The 22,503-nt window shown below is 42.3% G+C and overlaps 1 protein-coding gene across 7 annotated transcripts in view; it reads left to right on the forward strand.

Moving 5' to 3' along the window:
- The window catches only part of LOC308580070 (cholesterol transporter ABCA5-like), a 60,452-nt gene that overhangs the window by 17,156 nt on the left and 20,793 nt on the right, over positions 1-22,503 (forward strand). For all 7 annotated transcript variants that reach the window (XM_081181233.1, XM_081181236.1, XM_081181234.1 and 4 more), the window contains 20 exons: positions 705-893; positions 3,062-3,209; positions 4,768-4,936; positions 5,674-5,732; positions 6,072-6,182; positions 6,662-6,837; positions 6,986-7,105; positions 8,351-8,489; positions 8,629-8,719; positions 9,233-9,372; positions 10,009-10,128; positions 10,698-10,899; positions 12,059-12,228; positions 13,080-13,252; positions 14,109-14,246; positions 16,302-16,415; positions 18,157-18,327; positions 19,303-19,416; positions 19,749-19,886; positions 21,420-21,485. In XM_081181233.1, coding sequence (XP_081037359.1) covers positions 705-893; positions 3,062-3,209; positions 4,768-4,936; positions 5,674-5,732; positions 6,072-6,182; positions 6,662-6,837; positions 6,986-7,105; positions 8,351-8,489; positions 8,629-8,719; positions 9,233-9,372; positions 10,009-10,128; positions 10,698-10,899; positions 12,059-12,228; positions 13,080-13,252; positions 14,109-14,246; positions 16,302-16,415; positions 18,157-18,327; positions 19,303-19,416; positions 19,749-19,886; positions 21,420-21,485 — 2,748 coding nt within the window. The remainder of the gene's footprint in view (positions 1-704; positions 894-3,061; positions 3,210-4,767; positions 4,937-5,673; positions 5,733-6,071; positions 6,183-6,661; positions 6,838-6,985; positions 7,106-8,350; positions 8,490-8,628; positions 8,720-9,232; positions 9,373-10,008; positions 10,129-10,697; positions 10,900-12,058; positions 12,229-13,079; positions 13,253-14,108; positions 14,247-16,301; positions 16,416-18,156; positions 18,328-19,302; positions 19,417-19,748; positions 19,887-21,419; positions 21,486-22,503) is intronic.

Genomic DNA, 22,503 nt, shown 5'->3' on the forward strand with positions numbered 1-22,503 from the left:
ACAATTTATTGCAGGCATAGGCAAACTCAGCCCTCCAGATGTTTTGGGACTACAACTCCCTAGCTAACAGGGCCAGTGGTTAGGGGTGATGGGAATTGTAGTCCCAAAACATCTGGAGGGCCGAGTTTGCCTATGCCTGATTTTTTGTTTCTTGATGCTTGCAGGCATTTAAATAAATCAATGGTGGGTAGCAGAATGCACTCTGTGGATACTAAGATTAATTTATTTACAAATTTATCATCTGCCTCCTGTGAGGCCAGGGGTTTTGGTTTTTCAGTTTCAGAACAAACATCTTCAAACAATAGGCTATGAAGCTGGCTTGTTTATCTAATCACTGTCCATTTCAAACCACGATTCCTTGTTTGCATGTCATGACAAGCCACAAGTTGTAAAAAATGAAATGTAACTCTGGCAAAGTCCTTAGCATGCGACCCCAGGTTTTTGTGTGGGCTCATTTCTGTTCATGCACACAGTAAACAATGGTTTAACATCATGTGCAAATTCAGCCAGCATATCAAAAGCTATAACACTCTTAGGAAAAGATCCTCAGGATGATGGCCAGTTGATTTCTTGGATCAGGTACATTATAGATATTAAGAGAGCAATACGTTGTAATTGTTCCAAATTGTCTACACAAATTATGATTTCAGCAATTTTAATCGAGGTTTCTTGTGCACTGAAATAAATGTTCTGTTTCTGTTCAGGTTTTCTTTGCATTTATGCTGACCCCTCTCTTCAAAAAATCAAAATACGTTGGTACGGTTGAATTTCTGACCACCCTGGCTTTTGGTTTTGTGGGCCTGACAGTCGTCCTGCTGGAGGATTTTCCAAAGTCATATGTCTGGTTACTAAGTCCTCTGTGTCAGTGCACATTTTTGGTTGGTGTTGCACAGGTTAGTAAAGTTCCCTATTTAATCAGTGCTGGTATATGGGTTTCCATGAATAGTAACTTCACTATCGCTTAAATACCAGATAGGATAATAAGATTTCACCTCAGTGTAAAAAATGTGTGACACGGAGTTGTCATTTCTTAAACTTGCAGTGAACGTGTTGCTTGTTTATTATCAATGGTTTTCTCATCCACTAACATTGGCAGATATTTTGGGGGGACCAGAGCCAGAATAAATCTGCAACCCACACCCAGCACTCTCTGGGATGAGTAAATTTGGAATAGCTGGATCTTGGGCTGAGCCAGGGCTATGCAAGCTGAATTCCCTCATCTTGGCTCAGCTGGAGATATGCCAGTATAAGTCCCATAGCCAGCTGAAACCTGCTGAATTGAAGTCAGGTCAGGATAAGTCCCCCCCCCCCCAAGGGCATTCTGTGGGTATGGTAGGGGCAGGGCAGGGGAAGACTTAGCGTTATTCCAAACTCCTTTGAGCTCAGTCACATGACCTAGTCAAACTTTTATTTTAAAGGCTTGTTTAAAGCCTGACATCAGCCCTACCCCTGAATGGAGTTAGGAATAGGATGTTCACAGACGTGTCCGGGATTTCAACTAGTGTCCCAGGGGAATTTCGGAAAACCGGCCAAATGTCAACAACTTCCCCCCAAATAGCTCAACAACCCTGGGATATGTCCCAAAGCATTTTTTTTACTCTGGGACAAATTACACTGGCTTCCTGTCATTTGCATCGCTCTAATTAGCCTTTTCCTTTTGCTAGTATACAAACCAATAATAATGTGTCTCCACAATTATTGATGTAGGAGAATTAATGGTTTTTGTTTTTGTTTTTATTTTGGTATGTATTTTGTGTTCTCATTTTGTATTTTTATCTTGCGAAGCGCCTCGTGATCTTCAGATGAAGGGCAGTATACAAATTTAAATCATCATCATCGTAATAGTAATAGTCTTTAAGGTTCCAGAGGACTTAAGCAAAAACAACAAACATAGATAGCCCCCCGAAAGGAGGTTTCTGCTGTAAACATTTGTACTAAGTGTACTGTTTTGCCGCTGTGAAAATGTGACTGCTAACCTTTTCCCAAGATAGTCAGTGGTTAGGTTCACCACCCATGCACTATATAAACCTTTCTCCTTCCATGTTCTCAGTAACCTCAGCTGGAACCGGCTAGGGTCTGCATTCCAGCAAAATACGGTAGGTAGGACCAGAATAAATGCACATTCACACCCTTCTATTCTCCTCTTCCCCTCCCTCTCTTATGCGAAGCTAAGTAGAGACAGGCCAGCTGCCTGGCTTGGATTCTCAGTCATGGAATGTGGGGGGGGGGGTTGAGTGTGGCATTGTGGCCTTTGTTGCTTGGGCTAGTGTGCTTGTTTACATCCCTGCTTTCCTCACGGCGCTACAAGCCAAGAGGAGGCAGCCAAGGAAGCCATGGGAATTGGGGAAGTTGCAAAGTTGCACTCCCCACTCCCAACTGTGGTAGAGGTATTCTGGTCCCCTCTCCTGTTGTATCATTGCTAGGCTGACCAGAGCAGGCATGGCTTGAGGTGAGGCCGCTGAGGTCTGGGTGAAATGATATCATGGTCTGGAGGTTCACCATTCCTGTTACAGGGGCAATGTTCAAGCTCTCATTTCCCATGGAACATGTGCTTACTCTGTTCCCCATGGGATGGCATTCACTGTACCTGCAACAATCATTAATGGTTCATTTTGAAGCTCATTGTTTCCTCTCAAAAATGCAGAGTGTTGTGTGTCCAGTTTCACACAAATAACAACTGTAACTTCGTCTTCTTCTTCTTCTTCTTCTTCTTCTTCTTCTTCTTCTTCTTCTTCTTCATTTATTTATTTATACCCCGCCCATCTGGCTGGATTTCCCCAGCCACTCTGGGAGGCTCCCAACAGAATATTAAAAACACGATAAAACATCAGACATTAAAAACTTCCCTAAACAGGGCTGCCTTGATGGCCAGTTAGAAAAGTTCCCCTGATAATATTAAATAAAGTAATTCTGTTCCATAGTATCTATAACTTCTATAGTCAGTCAGTTTTATTGCACATAGCCAAAGGCTTCTGCAATGTACACAGAATCATTCAAGAATTAAAAGAAAATACGCTGGATTAATACGCTGGATTACTATAACTTCTGTATTTGTTTGCAGGTGATGCATCTGGAAGATTATGAAGGAGGAAGCGTTTTCTCAAATTTAAGCCATGGTCCTTACCCTCTAGTTATTGCACTATCACTATTGGCCCTGGACAGCATGCTTTATCTACTCCTAGCACTTTACCTGGATCAGGTGATTCCAGGTATGATTGGTTTTAGCATACACGCACGTATGTGCTAAACATTGCCTAACACAGCATAAAGTTGGTAGCATCTGGTAGGACAACATCCGGTCGGTTCAATGCCCACCTGTATAGGTGCATCCCTGTTCTAATACTTAAGTGGGAAATTGTTCAGTGGGTTATCCCCATCCTTCATAAGAGAGAATGAGAAAGCATAAATAGGATTCCACCCCTGGATCTTTAGCCAGAGATGCTCATGGGTGAAAGAAGGATTTCTATGCACCGCTAGTATTGTGCAATGCAAAGCATTGTGCAGCTGCACAGACAGCAGATGTGTATTCCCAAACAACTGTCTGAAGGCATTTGACACAAATGCATTACTGGAGGTAGGCTGGTGTGCCTGATAAGTTGCCTGGCTGGGAATCTGTTGCTACTGCTTGGATGGGCTGGGGCCTTTGCACATGCCCCAGAATTATGTGGTTCTTTTAGCTTTGCTTAGCAGGTGACTATGCAGTGTGTACACTCTCGGTGCAAGTGCACAGAGGGGGCAAACCATGGCATAAACTGGCGGCTGTAATTAAAAGATTGTTTGGGAATTGAGAGGCATGTATGCTGACACCTAATTAGGCGCGTGATAGTTTGCTATCTGCCCACACCAGCATGAGCCTCTGTTTGGTCTTCATTAGCCCTGGCGAAAAGGAAAAGAACCTTCTTTTGATTTACACTGTCATGGTGGGGACTGAATCAATAGCCATTTGCGTTTCCTAAGATTGAACACCTTTACCTTCAGTTTCCTCTGTATCTTAGATCCAAATATAGCATGGCCTTGAGACAACTGAGTTCTGATTGGTTGTTGCCAATGGAGGCTGGTCCATTAGGGCAAATGGAGCTCTTCTCCACCAACTCAGTCTACCATCAGCCAGTCCCCGTCCCCCCCCCCCCCGTCCTGGGGGTGGCACTGTCTGCCAGCCTGCTGCTCCTTAGTCTCAGTGCTGCACTTGCAGAACTCGGCAGGGAGGAGGATGGGGGCAAGAGTGGAATTAGTTGGCTCTGCTTGGCTTTGGCGCCACCTGCTGTTGACCTCCCTGTCTCCCGTCATACTAATCCCAATGGGCACTACCCACCGCTAGTTTTTGCCTCTCGCTCTTACCCCCTAGGTTGGCCCAGTCTGTGGGGTGAAATTTGCATGGCCGTGTTGCGAGAACGTAAATAAATTTGAAACAACTTTCCCAGGCAGCTGTTCAAAATGGTTCCATAAATACTTCCAAATATGTGTTTCTGTTGGGTTCAGAAAAGGCAAATACTCTACACGTATCTCCTGATTCATTTGAGCAGAGCAACTGGGCATTAGTTTACGCTGATAATTGAAGGACGTGCATGCTCTGTAGTACTGACAAACTTTCCTTAATAAAGACCTAAACCCCGAATAAACCTTACAGTTTTCTCAGCTATCTAAAAAACCGGTAAGCCATAATTGGAAATCAGTGAACATAAAAGCACCTAGCATTGATATGCTTTGATCAGCCTGTAGTTAATATTTACAGGCCTTTCTTCCTCTCTCTCTCTTTTTATTTCTCAGGAGAATATGGACTGCGGAGAAACTTTTTTTTCTTCCTGAAACCATCGTTTTGGTTAAAGCGAACCAGAAATTATAAAGAATTGTATGAGAGCAGCATTAACGGGACCTTAGATTTCAATGAGATAATTGAACCGGTATCCTCTGAATTTCAGGGGAAAGAAGCTATCAGGTATGGACTGATTATGCTTCATTCTAGCTTCTGTTGCTAATGTCAGTTATTAATACATCAGGGCATGGGACACGGATGGCACTGTGGTCTAAACCACTGAGCTTCTTGAGCTTGCTGATCAAATCCACGCGACGGGGTGAGCTCTCATTGCTCTGTCCCAGCTCCTGCCAACCTAGCAATTTGAAAGCAGTCAGTGCAAGTAGATAAATAGGTGCTGCTGCAGCGGGAAGGTAAACGGCATTTCTGTGCGCTTCTGTTGCTCCAGAAGCTGTTTAGTCATTGTGGCCACATGACCCAGAAAGCTGTCTGTGGACAAACGGCAGCTCCCTCGGCCTGAAAGCAAGATGAACCCCGCACCCCATAGTTCCCTTTAATTGGACTTAACCGTCCAGGGGTCCTTTACCTTTACCTTTTTTACATCAGGCAAGTCTGAAGTAGCAGTGATTCAGTGATTGGAATGTGCAGCTACTGCAAGTAGCAATTATTTTCATGGTTCAACTAATGTCGTGTAAGAAATGTTATGTAGTGGTTTCCGCATGTTACTGTGAACCAACTAGTTCTTTTGAATATGCAGGTTAGCTTTCACTGCAAACCAAAGCAACCATTATTTATGGTAAAATAAATATTGATCCCTTTATACTGTTCACTTTTTATTTTGCTAGGGAAATTCTGCCAGAGTTCTGTGTTACCTTTTTATAAAAAAATAAAAAAAATAAAATTAGCTTGTCTTCTTTCAGAATCAACAGTGTACAGAAAACATTTGTTAAGAAAGGTGAAACTGTCGAGGCTCTAAAAAGTAAGAATTTCATCCCTCTGCCACAAGTGGGAGTCCTTGTACTTTGGTTGCTGCTGTTTAGTATATAGGGACAGCAGAAGCGATGATATAGCACTTGAACAAGCTTCTCTTAAACCTCACTGATTATTAACTCTTCTGGATGTTTAAATATGTTAACTAATATATGTTATATTATGTTGTGATAGTTTCTTAAGGGTGAGTGGGACTGTACTCTGTATGGCAGGGTTTCGAACATTTAATAAGGAGGCATGTAGAAGCACTTTCTTACAGCTTTTATCTCTGTCCCTCACCCCCACCCCAAATCACTTCATTCTTCTTTCCTTTCCTTTCCTTTTTTAGGTTTATCCTTTGACATATATGAGGGTCAAATAACAGCATTACTTGGACATAGTGGAACAGGAAAAACAACCTTAATGCACATTCTTTGTGGATTGTGTCCACCTTCTGATGGTAAATATCATCAAAGTGTGTCTAGTTTATCTGATCTGGGGACTAGTAAAGAAAGAGTCTTTCTAGGAAGAATTAAACAGGTGGAACTACTTGATTTAGTTCATAGAACAACAAGTGCAGAATCACTCCTGTGGAGGGCCTTCTCGGTAGTGGCTCCCTCCCTGTGCAACACCCTCCCTTCAGATGTCAAGGGGATAGAGAATTACACAACTTTTAGAAGACATCTGAAGGTAGCCCTGTATCGGGAGGTTTTAAATGTTTGATGTTTTTATTGTGTTTTAGATACGCTGTAAGCCACTCAGAGTGGCTGGGAAAACCCAGCTAGATGAATGGGATATAAATAATAAAACTATTATTATTATTATTATTATTATTATTATTATTATTATTATACAGCTAAGTCCCTGCTGCAATTCCAGTGGTCTTAAGATTTCTTTTCTGCATCATTGCCTATCTTAATTGTATTTTTTCCCCATTAGGTTTTGCATCAATCTATGGATATAGAGTTTCTGAAATAGATGAAATGTTAGAAGCAAGAAGAATAACTGGAGTTTGCCAGCAGTTAGATATATATTTTGATGTATTAACAGTGCAAGAAAATTTGTCAATAGTTGCCTCAATTAAGGGGATACCCCCCAATGATATGATACAAGAGGTGAGTTAATTGGATGCAAGCTGCACAGTGCATGCAATCATATTTAATTAAGGTCAACATATTATATTTAATGTTTTCTAAGCAAGCTTGGTAGATGTCCCAGTAAATTGAGGTTACCGCTAAGTACTTTTAATCCTTATTTTTAAAGGTCCAGAGAGTTTTACTAGATTTGGATATGCAGCCCATAAAAGATAACCAAGCAAAAAAGTTAAGTGGAGGACAGAAAAGGAAGCTGTCAATTGGAATTGCGATTCTTGGAGATCCAAAGGTAAATGGCAGCGGAACTGAATGTCCATAATATTTTGTCTTCCGCATGCAAAATAGATGTTTCTTTGCCTTGCATGTAACAGTTAAGCATCTGTAGAAACATTTTACAGTGCATATTCATTATTCCCATTCATTATCCTATTTCTGCTTTTAAAGTGAAAATACAAAATAGCCAAGTGTTGTGGTTTATTGGAACTGACTGGGATTTTTACATCCAGTTCTGTTGCAATAAACACTCTTGGTGAGAGTGCTGAATCCTAACCAATAGACCACCAAGGAACTCAATAATGCTCTTGGAAATGTATGTCCATCTCTGTATACCCAACTTGCCAAAAAACTTATGTCCACCTCCCCATACATCTATCTTGAGACTGAGTGCTCTTGAGGGTCTATTGTATCTAGCACTATTGTTGAGGGTCCTCTTTCAAATCATTTTTGGGCTGCAAAGTTCAGTATTAAAGGAAATAAGTTGGTAGCTTCCAGAATTGTGGGGAGTAGAGGAATAAGCAATTGGGAGTTTCTCTCTCTCCCTCTAACAGCTTCCAGCTGACGAGCCCGGAACCTCAGCAGCTCAGCACTATAATGCTTTTTTCCTGTAGTGTTGACAACTGAAATACAGTGCTTGTGGAGCATCCAAACTGAAAGGCACTCAATCAGTTTGTCATTAGATGGAGCAATGGGGATGTGGGTGGTGTTGTGGTCTAAACCACTGAGCCTCTTGGGCTTGCCGATCAGAAGGTTGGCTCTGTCCTAGCTTCTACCAACCTAGGAGTTTGAAAGCATACCAGTGCAAGTAGATAAATAGGTATCACTGCGGCAGGAAGGTAAACGGTGTTTCTTTGCACTTTGGCTTCCATCACAGTGTCCCGTTGTGCCAAAAGCAGTTTAGTCATGGTGGCCACATGACCCAGAAAGCTGTCTGCAGACAAACGCTGGCTCCCTTGGCCTGAAGCGAGATGAGCGCCGCACCCCATAGTCGACTTTGGTTGGACTTAACTGTCCAGAGGTCCTTTACCTTTTTTTACCTTTTAGATGGAGCAAGTAGCTATTACCTCTAGCATGCTGATAGCTCCCTGTTGTACGTTAGTGGTGCCATTTTTGGTACCTATCCCCCAGCACTCAGAATTGAGATGACTGTATGATGGTGGTGAGGATAAGTGCCTGCCTTTTTGCTAATAATCTCACTGGCAATTTGAAATGAATACCTAGATATTCAATCTATTGCTTTCCTTGGCCAATAATTCAGGTATTACTCTTAGATGAACCAACCGCTGGCATGGACCCGTGCTCACGGCATACGGTTTGGAACCTGTTGAAAAACGGAAAAGCCAATCGCGTGACGGTGTTCAGTACCCATTTCATGGATGAAGCAGACATTCTTGCTGGCAAGTGCAAAACATTTTGGGGGGAAGTGGGGTCTTTGTTTGTTAAATACGTGTTTGGCAATATGACCAGCTTTTTACTCCATTGGTTATTACTGTATCAACTGGAATAACTGACGGTATCCTCTGCTTTTGTTTCTAGATCGGAAAGCTGTGATTTCTCAAGGAATGCTGAAATGCCTTGGCTCCTCTCTGTTCCTTAAAACAAAATGGGGGATTGGCTACCGCTTGAGGTATCTGTAGTTCGAATGCCTGTTTCACTGTGTGTGGTAAAGGCCACAGCCCAGCCCAGGGTTAGATGCTATTAAACCTAATGAAGTCAATATATTGCTGCTCACAGGGCCGGCCCAAGATATTTTGGCACCTGAGGCAAACCACAAAATGGCATACCCCCTCCCACCCAGGGAAGAACGGGTGAGTGAAGATCTACATCAGAACAAAGAAGGGTGGAATAAAGATCTACCCTGGGATCTGCTGCCTCTGTGTATCCTGCCGCCTGAGGCAGTAACCTCACCTTGCCTCATGGGTGGGCCGGCCCTGGCTGCTAATATTTCCTTTGGCTTTGTTGGAATATTAGAAAATGGATACATACTTATAGATTTTGTTCTTCAGTTGGATTAGGAAAATACAATTTCTCTTGTAAGTCGGCTTTCAGTATGTTATTATTCCTAATTGTTTCTAAAAACACGACTGAGACTCGCTTTGTAAACAAAAAAGGCTTATATTTTGTATCCCCCCCCCCTTAGTATGCACATAGACAGGTACTGTAACACAGAAGGTACAGCATCTTTGATCAGACAACATATCCCTGGAGCCAGTTTGTTAAAGCAGACTGAAGAGCAGCTTGTGTATGCCTTACCTTTTAACGACATGGACAAATTTTCAGGTATAACTTAACTCTCTATTGAAATTTCTAGTGAATCACATGGATTTTAAAAATAAATTGCTGACACAGGAGGAATTGGTTCAGCTTGGGACCCCAGTGCAGAGAAGCCTTAACACTTTGGCCCACATTGTTGTCCCAGTCTGGATGACCCCCCACCCCATCGAATTGCACTGGGGAGGAAAGTTCCCATTGGACTCTCTAGTTTGGCCTTTATTTCAGGCTTTGACTTATGTCCTGTTATGTGGAACAAAGATACGGCAGTTATTCTGGAAGAGGACTGCTGACTCTCAACTCTTTCCCCCAAAAATAGCAGTTCTGGAAAGTAATAGGAAAGTTCCCTGCAAAAAAAACACCCCCCAAGGCTTCAAGCCTTAGACACACTTTTGTCCCTTACATGAGCACATTTCTGGACTACAGCTCCCATCAGCCCCAGCCAGCATAGCCAGTGATCAGGGATGATGGGAGTTGTAGTCCAGAAACATCTGGAGGGCCACAGATGTTGTGCACCCCTCCCTTAAACAATAGTGATAACACAAGCCATGTTGCTGTTGTGCTGAGAACAACTTAAAGAAGTAAGAGAGCATCATTGCAAAGAAATGTATTTCCAAGCATTAACTTAGCTACTTCCTCTTACAGCACTGTTTGCTGATCTAGACACTCACTCTCATTTGGGTGTCATTTCTTACGGAGTAGCCATGACGACTTTGGAGGATGTGTTCCTCAAGCTGGAAGTCGAAGCAGAAATCGACCAAGCAGGTGAGAAGCAAACTGGAGTGCTTTCTCTAGTTTTCTAAAATAAAACACCATTATTATTTAAATGTAGATCTATCTTTCCGCCCAAAGAAGCCCAGTGCAGCAAAAATGATCAGTATCGAGTTTATTAAGGTTGTATTTGCAACTGGTAATAGTGCACAAGATCCCATGCTCGTGATATATTTACAATGGGAGAGATCATTAAGACTGCAGTGCCAACCATATTTATTGGAAAGCTGTGCTGAACTCATTGGGTCATTCTAATGCAAGGGCTAATATATCGTTCTAAAGTTGTTTTTGATTTTCAAGATTCTGGTTCCAACAATGCCGCCCTCCAAAAACAAAGCGTTTTCTATTTCCTCCTTTTAAGTAATACCTCATCCCTCTGGGCACAGTCCTGGCACTTGGCACTGCCAAATTAATGCGAATCCTAGAGTATAGTGTGGCAAACTTAAATGTAGGGTGTTACTGACAATCGTAGTATAAGTGTGGACCCAAGCTTTATAGAGCTGTGGTTTGATCAGAGGGGATCAATTCTAAATTGCCAACCTGTTCTACTCTTTCCCCCTTAGATTTCAGTGTATTTAACCCAGAGCAAGCTGAAGAGGAAATGGATGAGAAATCTGTTGATGAGTTAGAGCAGAGCCTACTACTGCTATCCGAGACGAAATCTTGTGCAGTGAGCAATAAGTCTCTTTGGAAAAAGCAGGTCTTTACCATGGCGAAAGTACACTTCCTTAACTTAAAACGAGAGGTTAAATCAGTGGCAGCGGTGTAAGTATTTCAGCTTCGTGTTCCATAGAATTGTAGAGATGGGAGGGACCTCAAGGGCAGTCTACTTCAACCCCCTGCAGTGCAGGAGTCGCAGCTAAAGAGTCCCTGACAGAAGGGCAAGGTCCAACCTTTGTTTAAAAACCTCCCAATTTTTTCCCAGAGGGTGAAGCATGTGGCGAATGGAGCACCACGCCACACCCACTTCTCTTTATATATGTTTAAAAGGAAATGGTAAGGTAAAGGGACCCCTGACCACTAGGTCCAGTTGCAGACGACTCTGGGGTTGCGGCGCTCATCTCGCTTTACTGGCCGAGGGAGCCAACGTACAGCTTCCGGGTCATGGCCATCATGAATAAGCCGCTTCTCGTGAACCAGAGCAGCGCACGGAAACACCACCCGAGTCCCACTTGGAAATGATGGGAGAACAGAAAACTTCTTGTTTACAAGTAGCATTCATTCCACAAGCCAAATACATCTACAGTGGTACCTCTGGTTACGAACTTAATTTGTTCCAGAGGTCCGTTCCTAACCTGAAACCGTCTTAACCTGAGGTACCACTTTAGCTAATGGGGTCTCCTGCTGCCGCTGCACGATTTCTGTTCTCATCCTGAGGTAAAGTTCTTAACCCGAGGTACTACTTCCGGTTAGCGGAGTCTGTAACTGGAAGTGTTTGTAACCCGAGGTACCACTGTAATAGGGATGGCACACCTTATTCATCCCAAGGGCTGCATCGCCAAACACAGCATTTTACCAGGAGTTGTGCTTACATAGGAAGTTGATAGCTGCCCGTTAATAGGCTGTTGGGGGGGGGAGTTTAAGGGGTGAATATAAGAGGAAAACCAGAGACAGTGTGCTTGTGGAATGTCTTAAGATGCTGGCCCGCTGGCAACTGTCTGAGAATGTGGATGAAGGATATGATATCATTCCTTTAGACATGCCTTGTGTCTGTGTTTTGATTATTAAGTCGTTTCAGTGTTACAAACTCTATATCTTTATCTATTTTTTCTCTATCTATCTATCTATTGTGATTTTTTTCAATAAAAAGACTTTTGAACACCACAGTAATCTCAAGTTGGGCTCTAGAGAAAAGTAATTATTAAATAGACTTACATATAATCTGGATCCGTTTTAATTATGCTTTTTCTTTCCTTTCTTTCAGATTCTTGCTATTCGCAGTGTTTCTTCTTATTCAGATTCTTATGTTCATTATACACCATTCCTTCAAAAACGCAGTGATCCCTATCAAGCTCTCCCCAGATTTATATTTTCTTAGGCCCAATGAAACTCATCACAAATACAAAACCAGCCTCCTCATTCAAAACTCTACAGGTAAGATGTATTTTATAATGTATTTCAGTCACAATTTTAATACGTGCGTCTTTATCATATTGTTTTATTTTCTTACTGTGAACTGCCTTGGAATTATTTTTTAATGAAAGGTGGTATGGAAATGATTTTTAAATAATTAAAAACATCCAAGTTATAAAATACAATTGATTGTGATGTACAGTGGAGATAAGGAATAGTATGTGTTAGTTCAGGTTGAAGAGTGGCTGGTGTGGAGCATGGCAGGCAGGTGGCAAACTCAGTCCTCAAAAGCAGAAACAAATCTGGGCATTCACTCTCCTCCCAATTCATTCGCAAATTGGACTGACAGACATGTTTTGCACCAACAACCATTCTTCCCCCTGGTCCTGTTAGCTAAGAATCATGGGAGTTGTAGGCCAAAACATCAGGAGGGCCGCAGGTTGGGGGTGCCTGGTTTAGGCAAAGCAGCTCTTGCTGCTGTAATAGCCGCTGCTGGTGAAAAGGGGGAGGTATTTTGTTTGTTTGTTTTAAATGAAGATTTCTGCCATTATTCTCAAAGGTGAGCAGCCCCTTTAAATCTTGCTACTGGGGTTTTTCCTGTTATTCTGTCTCTCACAGCTACAATAAACCTACCATTAAAATTATGGACTGGTCATTTCTTCCTCAGAGGGCAAACGGGCAAATTTAGCAGGGGATCAAATAGTTTCCCCCCCTCACTGCATATTCAACACAAAAAACAGCAACAATTTGTTGTTGACAAAGGACACCTGGGCATATAAAGGGCCCCGTTACCTTCAGTAGCTTCGGGCCTCATCAAACATAAATCCAGCCCTGATACTCGCATATCATTCTCTTCATTGTCTTTAACCTAGGGTCAAACATTGACGACATCCTCAGATCTCTTAGGAGCCAGAATATTCTGACAGAGATACTCAATGGCAGTGACTACGGATCAGCTGACTCCCATGGAACAGCATTGAATGGCAGCGATTACGTCTCATTTGCTCCACATAATGCAGGATTAAACGTGTTGCATGATGACAAGGTGAGAAGAAATACTGGTCCTCTTGGGATTAGAGACAGGAAGGCCTGGGGGGGGGGGAAACCGGAAAAATGGGGGGGGGCAGGGTTTTTTCCGTTTTCTTCCAAATGGGAACAAACAGCTTTTTTGGGGGGGGAACCCTGTCTCTCCCCCCCCCCCCCAATTTTCCCGGGGTTTTTTCCAGGCCTTCTCCCATCTCTGCTTGGGATATAGAGAGCTCAAGTAAACTGTTGTGCGTGTGGTTGCAATATGATGGAATTAACTTGCTGGAAGCCAAGTTCACTGCCTGGATGGGTGGTTATCTGAGAACCCCGTGTACAGGCCCCTGAATTCTGGGATGGAAGAAATGTACTAAATATAAAGAAGCAATACTTTTAATGTTTATTTTTAGTGCATAATTGTTTATTAAGTGTATGAGTCGCCTATTAAAGTGACATTCAGAACATAAAAAAACAGATCCCTCCCCCGGTTGTAAGCGATGGACGATTACTTCTAAGAAGTGGGAAAGAATCCTACAATTAGTCCCAAATTAGAGCCATTGCTCCTTGGAATAAACACAGGGGAGTAACATGGCTAATCACTATTTTTGCAGTGTGATTTGACCACCAACAACCATGCAGTTGCATTATAACATTTGTCAAGGTGGAACTTGTAATGTTGTGACATGCTTTGTAAAATCCTTTTAGAAGCACATGATAGATACTCTATAGTCTGAGGGCATTCTCGCGCAGAGGTATTTGCAAGCCTGATGTCCCATAAGTAGTATTATCTGAGTCTTCTCAACGCTTTGTGAAACTGTGTACTTTTGATTCTGGAAGCTAGTTTTTACATTTTTGCGTTTTATTTTATTTTTTTGCAGAACTACATGTTTACAGTGGCTTTTAACCGTACAATGGTGCATTCTTTACCTGTTATGATGAATATCATTAGCAACTTGTACCTGCACAATTTAAACGTAACCGAAAGGATCCATGTCTGGAGTAATCCTTTCTTTCAAGTAAGTGAATGCAAAACCCAAAGACTAATAATTGTAAATTGAAGTGGTAAGGGAAATGTAGGTGTGTTTTTTTTCTTGGGGATAAGCAACTCCCCTGTTTCGCTCCTTTATTCCTTTATGGATCCACTGCATTCCAGTCTGGTCCTGTAGATATATGCTCAGTGGCGGAGCTTCATGCTTCAGCACCGAGGGGCGGAGAGCAGGTGGGGGCGGGGCTGGCGTGTGTCCTGGGGGTGTGGCATGGCGCCTGCAGGGGCATGGCGCCCAGCGCAGGTGGGGGGACACAGCCGCAATGGCACTGCACTGGGATCGTGCTGTCGGGGGCGGTGCGCTCACCCCACACTCCTCTTCCTCCACCGGTGTGTATGCTAAGAACTGGGAATGTCTACAACATTAATTCCACTCTAATATTTTTCTTGCTGCAGTTTCACCATTTATATTTATTCGAATTAAGCACACGCACACACACACACATATTTTCTTCTTCTTTGGCAATCACTTGTAGCCGAGTAAGGTAGTCTTCCATAAACACGGTTTTAACAATGAATCTGTAAGTGACTGTGGAGGCCAATTCTGGATCTAAAGGGAAGTCTTCTTTCTGCACATAACTGTTAGTCTCTTTCTGCACAAAACTGCTCCATTTTGGGGAAGCCTTGCTCCTCTTTTCTCTTGCTTTCTGAGAAGTCTTGCTCGTAGGTTTTTCCCTGCTTTTGCACACACTGTACGAACCTGCTCTTCACGCCTAGCTGACCACATCCACAGAACTTGATTGTTACATTGTCTCATGCTATGATCAATCATTAGTAACAGACATCCCAAGCTCATGGAAAACAAACTGTACCTGCTCTTCATGCCTAGCTACCACAACTACAGAACCTGATTGTTACATTGTTACATGCTATGATCAATCATTAGTAACAGACATCCTAAGCTCATGGAAAACAAACTGTACCTGCTCTCCATGCCTAGCTGACCACATCTACAGAACCTGATTGTTGTATTGTTTCGTGCCATATTAATCCCTAGCTACAATTTAATTAGGAGGCTTCATGCCTGTCTAGTTATAGCTCCGATTCTCAGCCTTTAATGTATCAGTGATAAATGATCACATGTAATCCCCACCTCTCACATGTAATTCCCACCTTATGCTTATGTATCAACCAATCAGCGACAAGCACACCTGTGGCAATGCTTGTAATATTCAATAAAAGAGGCTCTCAGGGGTCCGCCCAGACAGACGCCTCATGTTACACCTGCCTCTCTCGTCTCCTGTGATTTTTCATTCCTACATGGATCCACACGTCCTTCCACAGTGGGGACATTGGTTTCCAGGCGGGAGTTGATCATGGTGTGGATTTGCCAAGCATGCCTTCCTCTTAGCACGTTTCTCCCTTGAGTCCTGAGTTCAAGTGTCTTCAAAGCCCATGACACCTTTGGCAAAGGCTGTTCTCCAACTGGAGCGCTCGCAGGCCAGTGTTTCACAGTTGTCAGTGTTTATACTACATTTTTTAAGATTTGCCTTGAGACAGTCTTTAAATCTCTTTTGTTGACCTCTGGCATTACGCTTTCCATTTTAAAGTTTGGGATAGAGTAGTTGCTTTGGAAGACGATCATCAGGTATCTGCACAACATGACCAGTCCAACAAAGATGATGTTGAAGAATCATTGCTTTAAAACTGGTGATCTCTGCTTCTTCCAGTACACTGACATTAGTTTGCCTGTCTTCCCAAGTGATGTGTAAAAATTTTTGGAGACACCATTGACGGAATCTTTTGAGGAGTTGGGAGTTGGCTTTTATAAGTGGTCCATGTTTCAGAAGCATATTACACATGAGCACAGCCAACCAAACACAGCCAACCATCTAGCTGTGTACTGTGGCCTAGCAAATGTTTGACAACCCTTCTGTGCCTTTCCAGTAACTAGCAGACAGCAAAAACAGGGTGTTGATTGAGTCCATTTGTGGACACATCCCCTTCCATGTCTGCAAACATAAAATTAATGTTCCAGATGATTTTTTGTTTTGTTTTTCTTACACTGAAATCTTTTGACTTGCAGGAAATTACTGACACAGTTTTCACACTAGTTCTGTACTTTGAGGCTGTGTTACTAGGAGTCATTGTAACTGGGATGCCGCCATATTTTGCCATGGAGAACGCAGAAAATCACAAGGTAATATATTTCAACCACAGTATTTAAAAAAGGAACATAAGTCTTATTTACTGGTTCCCCCGGTCATCTGGCCAAACATAATATGATATGAATGAGTAGATAATCAGGCCATCTAGTTGTCCTCATGACCCACATTAATTGATCTCACTTTGTAGTGTACTAATCCATAATAGACACAAACATATTATATGAAACTTCGGGAGTTTGCTGCTAGGGCAAAATTAACTCATTACTTCACATTTAGACGGCAGGAAGGTATGATAGCTTCATAATATAAGATGGAATAGTTTTATTGAATACAGTGGTGCCCCCAAGACGAATGCCTCGCAAGACGGAAAACTCGCTAGACGAAAGAGTTTTCCGTTTTGGAGATGCTTCGCAAAACGAATTTCCTATGGGCTTGCTTCGCAAGACGAAAATGTCTTGTGAGTTCCTGCGGGGGTTTTTTCCTCCCCCCCTTTTCTAAGCCGCTAAGCCGCTTATCAGCTGATAAGATGCTGATAAGCTGATAAGCTGCTAAAAGCCTCTAATAGCGCTAATCCTCTAATCCGTCAATGGGCTTGCTTCGCAAGACGAAAAACCCGCTAGACGAAGAGAATCACAGAACGGATTCTTTTTGTCTTTTGTATAGCAAAATTAAATGATTGTGGCAACATGTAATAATAAATCAGTTTGTAATGCAATTCAGAACAGATAGAAATATTTTTCAATATAAATCAGTAGTTTTTCAGTTCTTCAGCAGGACAGTACCCTCTCTTTGGTGGTAGAGCCAGTGTGGTGTAGTGTTTAGAGTGTCGGACTAGGACCTGGGAGACCTGGGTTCAAATCCCCACTCACGCATGAAACTCACTGCGTGACCTTGGGCCAATCATTGCCTCTCAGCCTAACCTACCTCACAGAGTTGTTGTAGGGATTAAGGAAGGGGGGAGGGAACCATGTACGCCACCTTGAATTCCTTGGATGTGGGGAAGGTGGGATAGAAATGCAATAAATAAATATTTGATAATGATGAAACCGTACAAAAAAATTAGTAGTATGCGATTTATGTAAGCTTATAATATTGCAATTAACTATAGTTTTAAATTTAAAAGATGCTGCACGAATTAAGTATATGCCCATATTTGTTTTTTTTTAATGGTTTGGGACCACACTAACTGAAGACCACTTGTACCTGCCTAGCCTTTATGATCAGTCACTGAGGTCCTCTTCTCAGCAGTAAGAGATGTTAGGTTAACAGATTACCAGGGACAGAGCCTTTTCAGAAGTCATTGGCATTTGTAGACCAGGGATTAAATCTCCTTCTCTAACCGTATAAAATCCACACGCCACTCTGGAGGATTTTTATTTATCTTATTTGAGCTTCCCTTTCTCTCCAGCACCAATGTATCTGTCTTTCCTTCTTTGAGCTGCTCTCTCTTACTATATAGCTTTGTTACTAAATAAGACCTATTCTTATTTGATCTGTGTTCATTCATCGCTTACTGGTGTTTTGGCTGCTGTACTTCAGTCCAGGAAGTTCTGGGCTTCCCGGAGGCATCTTGTTGGTGAGAACAGAATACTAGACTCGATGGGCATCCAACAGGGTTTTTCTTACATTCTTACATTTCTGTGATGTGCATAAGCCGTTCAGCTCTGTTCATCCCAATCCAAAACTGCTGAAGGGCAGAAATCTGGTTAGGCTAATCTGGTTAGGCTTGGTGCCATTTTCCGTGTTTGACATGTGTTTTAATGTGTTTTGCAGATCAAAGTCTACACTCAACTTAAGATCTCAGGTCTTTATCCATCTGCATACTGGTGTGGACAGGCGCTAGTTGACATTCCTTTATTTTATATTATTCTCCTCCTCATGATGGGTAGCTTATTTGTATTTCACCATGGAGTTTATTTTTTCCCTGAAAAGTTTATTGCTGTGGTAAGTCTCACTATGGCAGTGAAAATCCAGCACAGATGCAAACATCTGAGCGCTTCCCAAACATTCAGTTTTTGTACTGTCTTGGTATGCAGGTGCTATAAACATAAGAATTATTTTCATCTCTTTTTTTCTGGCTCATGGCTTTTAAGTATTTGTATGCCATTTCCAATCCAACATGGCAAATTGTGTCTGAAAATGGCAGTAGAGATACAACAGTGCAGCTGTGAATTTACTTTCTAGTAGCTACTCCCATTAGAGTACGGGCTGCTGCTTTCTTCATGCAGATTCATGGGCAATTTTGAGCAACACACATATTTTTACTAATAAAAAGTAAGAACATCATCAGTGTACGCCAGCATGGTGTAGTGGTTAAGAGCAGTGGACTCGTAATCTGGTGAACCGGGTTCGCTTCCCCGCTCCTCCACATGCAGCTGCTGGGTGACCTTGGGCTAGTCACACTTCTCTGAAGTCTCTCAGCCTCACTCACCTCACAGAGTGTTTGTTGTGGGGGAGGAAGGGAAAGGAGATTGTTAGCCGCTTTGAGACTCCTTAGGGTAGTGATAAAGCGGGATATCAAATCCAAACTCTTCTTCTTCTCCCTCCCCTGTTTCCCTTATCAAGCGGCCGTAGTACAAATGTGACCAGCCATTTTTGGTAAAAAGTGGTCTGTGTTTTCCTTTATCACATGGATCCCAAATCCTTCCCTCCTTCTGAAATCTCCATGTGCAGGCTATAATCCCGAGTAGCCTGCAAGACCAGTCCTGGACAGGAGCAGGGCTATTGGCTTAAGGTCCGTGAGGGAAACATGAACAAAATAACAGAAGGGGGAACTTAAAGGATGCCATTGAGCCCTATAGGGATTCCCTGCTCGGGGATTTAGGGGAGCAGGGAGTGCCTTAGTTTCTTAACTGCTGTTACCTGTTTCCACCTTGGAACATGTTTTAATTAACACTAATAACTTTCCTTTCCTTACAGATTTTTTGCCTCATTGGCTATGTACCATCAGTAGTTCTGTTCAATTATGTTGTCTCCTTCACCTTTAAAACAATTCAAAACACCAAAGAATTTTGGTCATTCATTTTTTCAGTGGTAAGTTTAATGGCTGTGTTGAAGTTGCCTTTCCTGCTTACCATAATTTTGCAATGAATATTGTATCAGTTACATCCCCCCCCCCCCAGTAATTTGGATGTGGCCCAGTCCTGCAAGCACACAAACCCTGTTTAGGCGCTTGGTAGCCTTGGCTACCAAATGCAGGATAGGACTACCAAGAACACATGGAGCAGCCATGTCCTCTGGATGATGACACCGGCCATGCCTTCCCTCCCCAATCTCATAGGTATGCACACACGGTTCCCTCCATGAGAACGGGAAGCCGGTTGTTGAAAGTCCAAGTCTTTATTTTAATTTCTTTTCCCTTTCAGGCAGCCTTGGTTTGTTCTGTTGTCATCGAAATAGCGTTTTTTATGATGTACTACACAACAGCGGCCGTCCTTCACACCTGTTTTTCTGTCTTCATTCCAATCTATCCCCTTATTGGGTGCCTCATTTCTTTTATAAAGGTAAGTTTTCAAGGAACTGAAATAGGGATATGTTCTGCTTGTGGTGTGTCCTAGGGGAGGGAATATATTAAACTGCAATGTGAGTGCAGGATAAAGACATATCCAATAGTATTATGTGGGTTAAGTCCTTCCTCTGATACCCACTACAAAATAAGGGTAGACCTTTTTCAAAGAGCATCATGGAGGTTGCCTGGGCAAGAGGAATGGTGTGAAGAGGGGCAGTTTCTCCTTTCACTGACAGGAAGAATGGAAGAGGAAACTTACTGAGGCAATATCCCCAACCATAGCAGCCTCTGAAGTAACAGACTGGCATTGTATTAATGTATGCAGTACTACCAACCTTATTATATGCTTGTGAAACATGGATCAATTATAAATGCCACCTCCAACTCCTTGAAAGATTCCATCAACGGTGTCCCCCAAAAATTTTACACATCACTTGGGAAGACAGGCGAACTAATATCAGTGTACTGGAAGAAGCAGAGATCACCAGTGTTGAAGCAATGATTCTTCAACATCAACTTTGTTGGACTGGGCATGTTGTGTGGATGCCTGATGATCGTCTTCCAAAGTACTCTATTCCGAACTTAAAGATGGAAAGCGTAATGCTGGTGGTCAACAAAAGAGGTTTAAAGACTGTCTCAAGGCAAATCTTAAAAAATATAGTATAAACACTGACAACTGGGAAACACTGGCCAGCGAGTGCTCCAGTTGGAGAACAGCCTTTACCAAAGGTGCCGTGGGCTTTGAAGACACTCAAACTCAGGATGCAAGGGAGAAATGTGCTAAGAGGAAGGCACACTTGGCATATCCACAACGTGATCAACTCCTGCCCGGAAACCAATGTCCCCACTTTGGAAGGACATGTGGATCCAGAATTGGCCTCATTGTTAAAACAATGTTTATGGAAGACAATCTTACTCAGTTACGAGTGACCGCCGAAGAAGAAGAAGAATCGTGCATTTTAGTCACAGGCAATTATGGGAGCTCTCTTTTACCGTGTCATTTAAGCATCATGAAAACTTTGATAATATAAACTGCAGCTGAATCGAAGAGAAAAAGGGGCGTTTTTGGGCCGCGCTGTCCTTAAATGACCCTAGCCCCGCCCCTGCAGCCAGCCGATTGGCTGGCCCGGGGTATGACGCGACCCAAGGATTCCCATAATTGTGCGGGGCTGCAGCCAGCCCCGCGCGGGTAGTGGTGGGCGTGAGCCCGCAACCCCCCCCTCCTGATGTTGGGAGTGGCTTTATCTTTGAAATATTCTTGTTATATTTAAAAAGGAGGGGAAGCATTTAAACAGCATGGTTACAATCCAGAAGAGACATCCCATTGGAATAAACTGGTATTTTTAGTTTATGGTATCTTTAATAGTGGTATTAACAGTATTGATTCGCTATAATTCAGAAGAAAAGTTTTATCACTCTTTGGGAAAGCATGCAGATTTTCTGAATTGCAGTGTTAAAATTAAAATTGGCATCATCTGCAAAATACATTGAAAAGAGTTGTATGAATAACTATTTGTTATCTTGTTAGATAGCCCGGAAACTTGATAACAAGATGGAAAGGAATTCAGAAAGATTGCTGGTTTCAGTAGTAGCGGTAAGCATGCTGTTTTTCTTTTGATATTCAGGGGATCGGCTATTTGGTTACATTTTGGAGAGTAATTATTGTTACTGTTTATCATTTGTGCAAACCCATCATATTATTGTGTGTTTAACTTTTTTGTTTGTTTGTTTACATGCAGTATTCTAACATCAAGTAGTATAGTTTCACCTTTTCTTTTTTCTTTTTTAAATAATTTTTATTAACAGTCCAATCACATCACATTGATTCCAAATTATACAGCCAAATTTTAAATTTTGTTGGGGGTACCCATACATCAAGGTCAGGTCGAGTCCAAAACAGCATCACTTACCTTACTGCATTAATTAGACAGTTCTCTCCAGTTTGATCCGGAAAGTCCTTTGTTACTTCTTTTTTCTTCTTGTTGTTATCATAAATTCCTTTCTTTGCGATCTCTGATGATTTTCACAAGCAGGTTAACAGCTGGCATTCTATGTGGATTTTGTACTTTTCCAAAAATCATATCGATCCGGGACAGCCTCTGTACAACACTTCCATAAACAAAATTAATCTCCGATCTGTCCTTTATTTTCCTCAGGCTTACCAAATAACAAATGAGTCTGGGGGTTCTGTCAGGTCAAACTTACATTCCAGCATTCCTTCTCTTTCAAACAATCCTGATTCTCCTCCCCCAGTCCTTCTTCCTCAGCAAACCTGTCATGGCGAGACGCCATTTTTTAACTGCGTCATAAAAATTTTCTTCTTTTCTCACCGTTCTGCAGTCGTCTTTCCTTATACTCTGTCCCACATAGTTCTTAAAATCCTGCCTGTGATTCATAGAAACGCGACGATCTTGTTTATATCTGGGGTGAAGGGTTATTAATGTCACATCATGCAAAGAAAAAAAGAGTTTTTTCCTCCACCCCCCCTTCATTCCAAACATAAAGTCTCCTTATGGTGATTCATCAGAAGATTTACTTATCCGTCCGTCACTCCTGGTCGCAGAGATCCATTAATCAGCAGTCTTATCTTCGAGCTTTACTTGATGTATGTG

This window comes from Podarcis bocagei, assembly GCF_964188305.1.
Source record: "Podarcis bocagei genome assembly, chromosome: 2".
In the NCBI taxonomy this organism is placed as follows: Eukaryota; Metazoa; Chordata; class Lepidosauria; order Squamata; family Lacertidae; genus Podarcis; species Podarcis bocagei.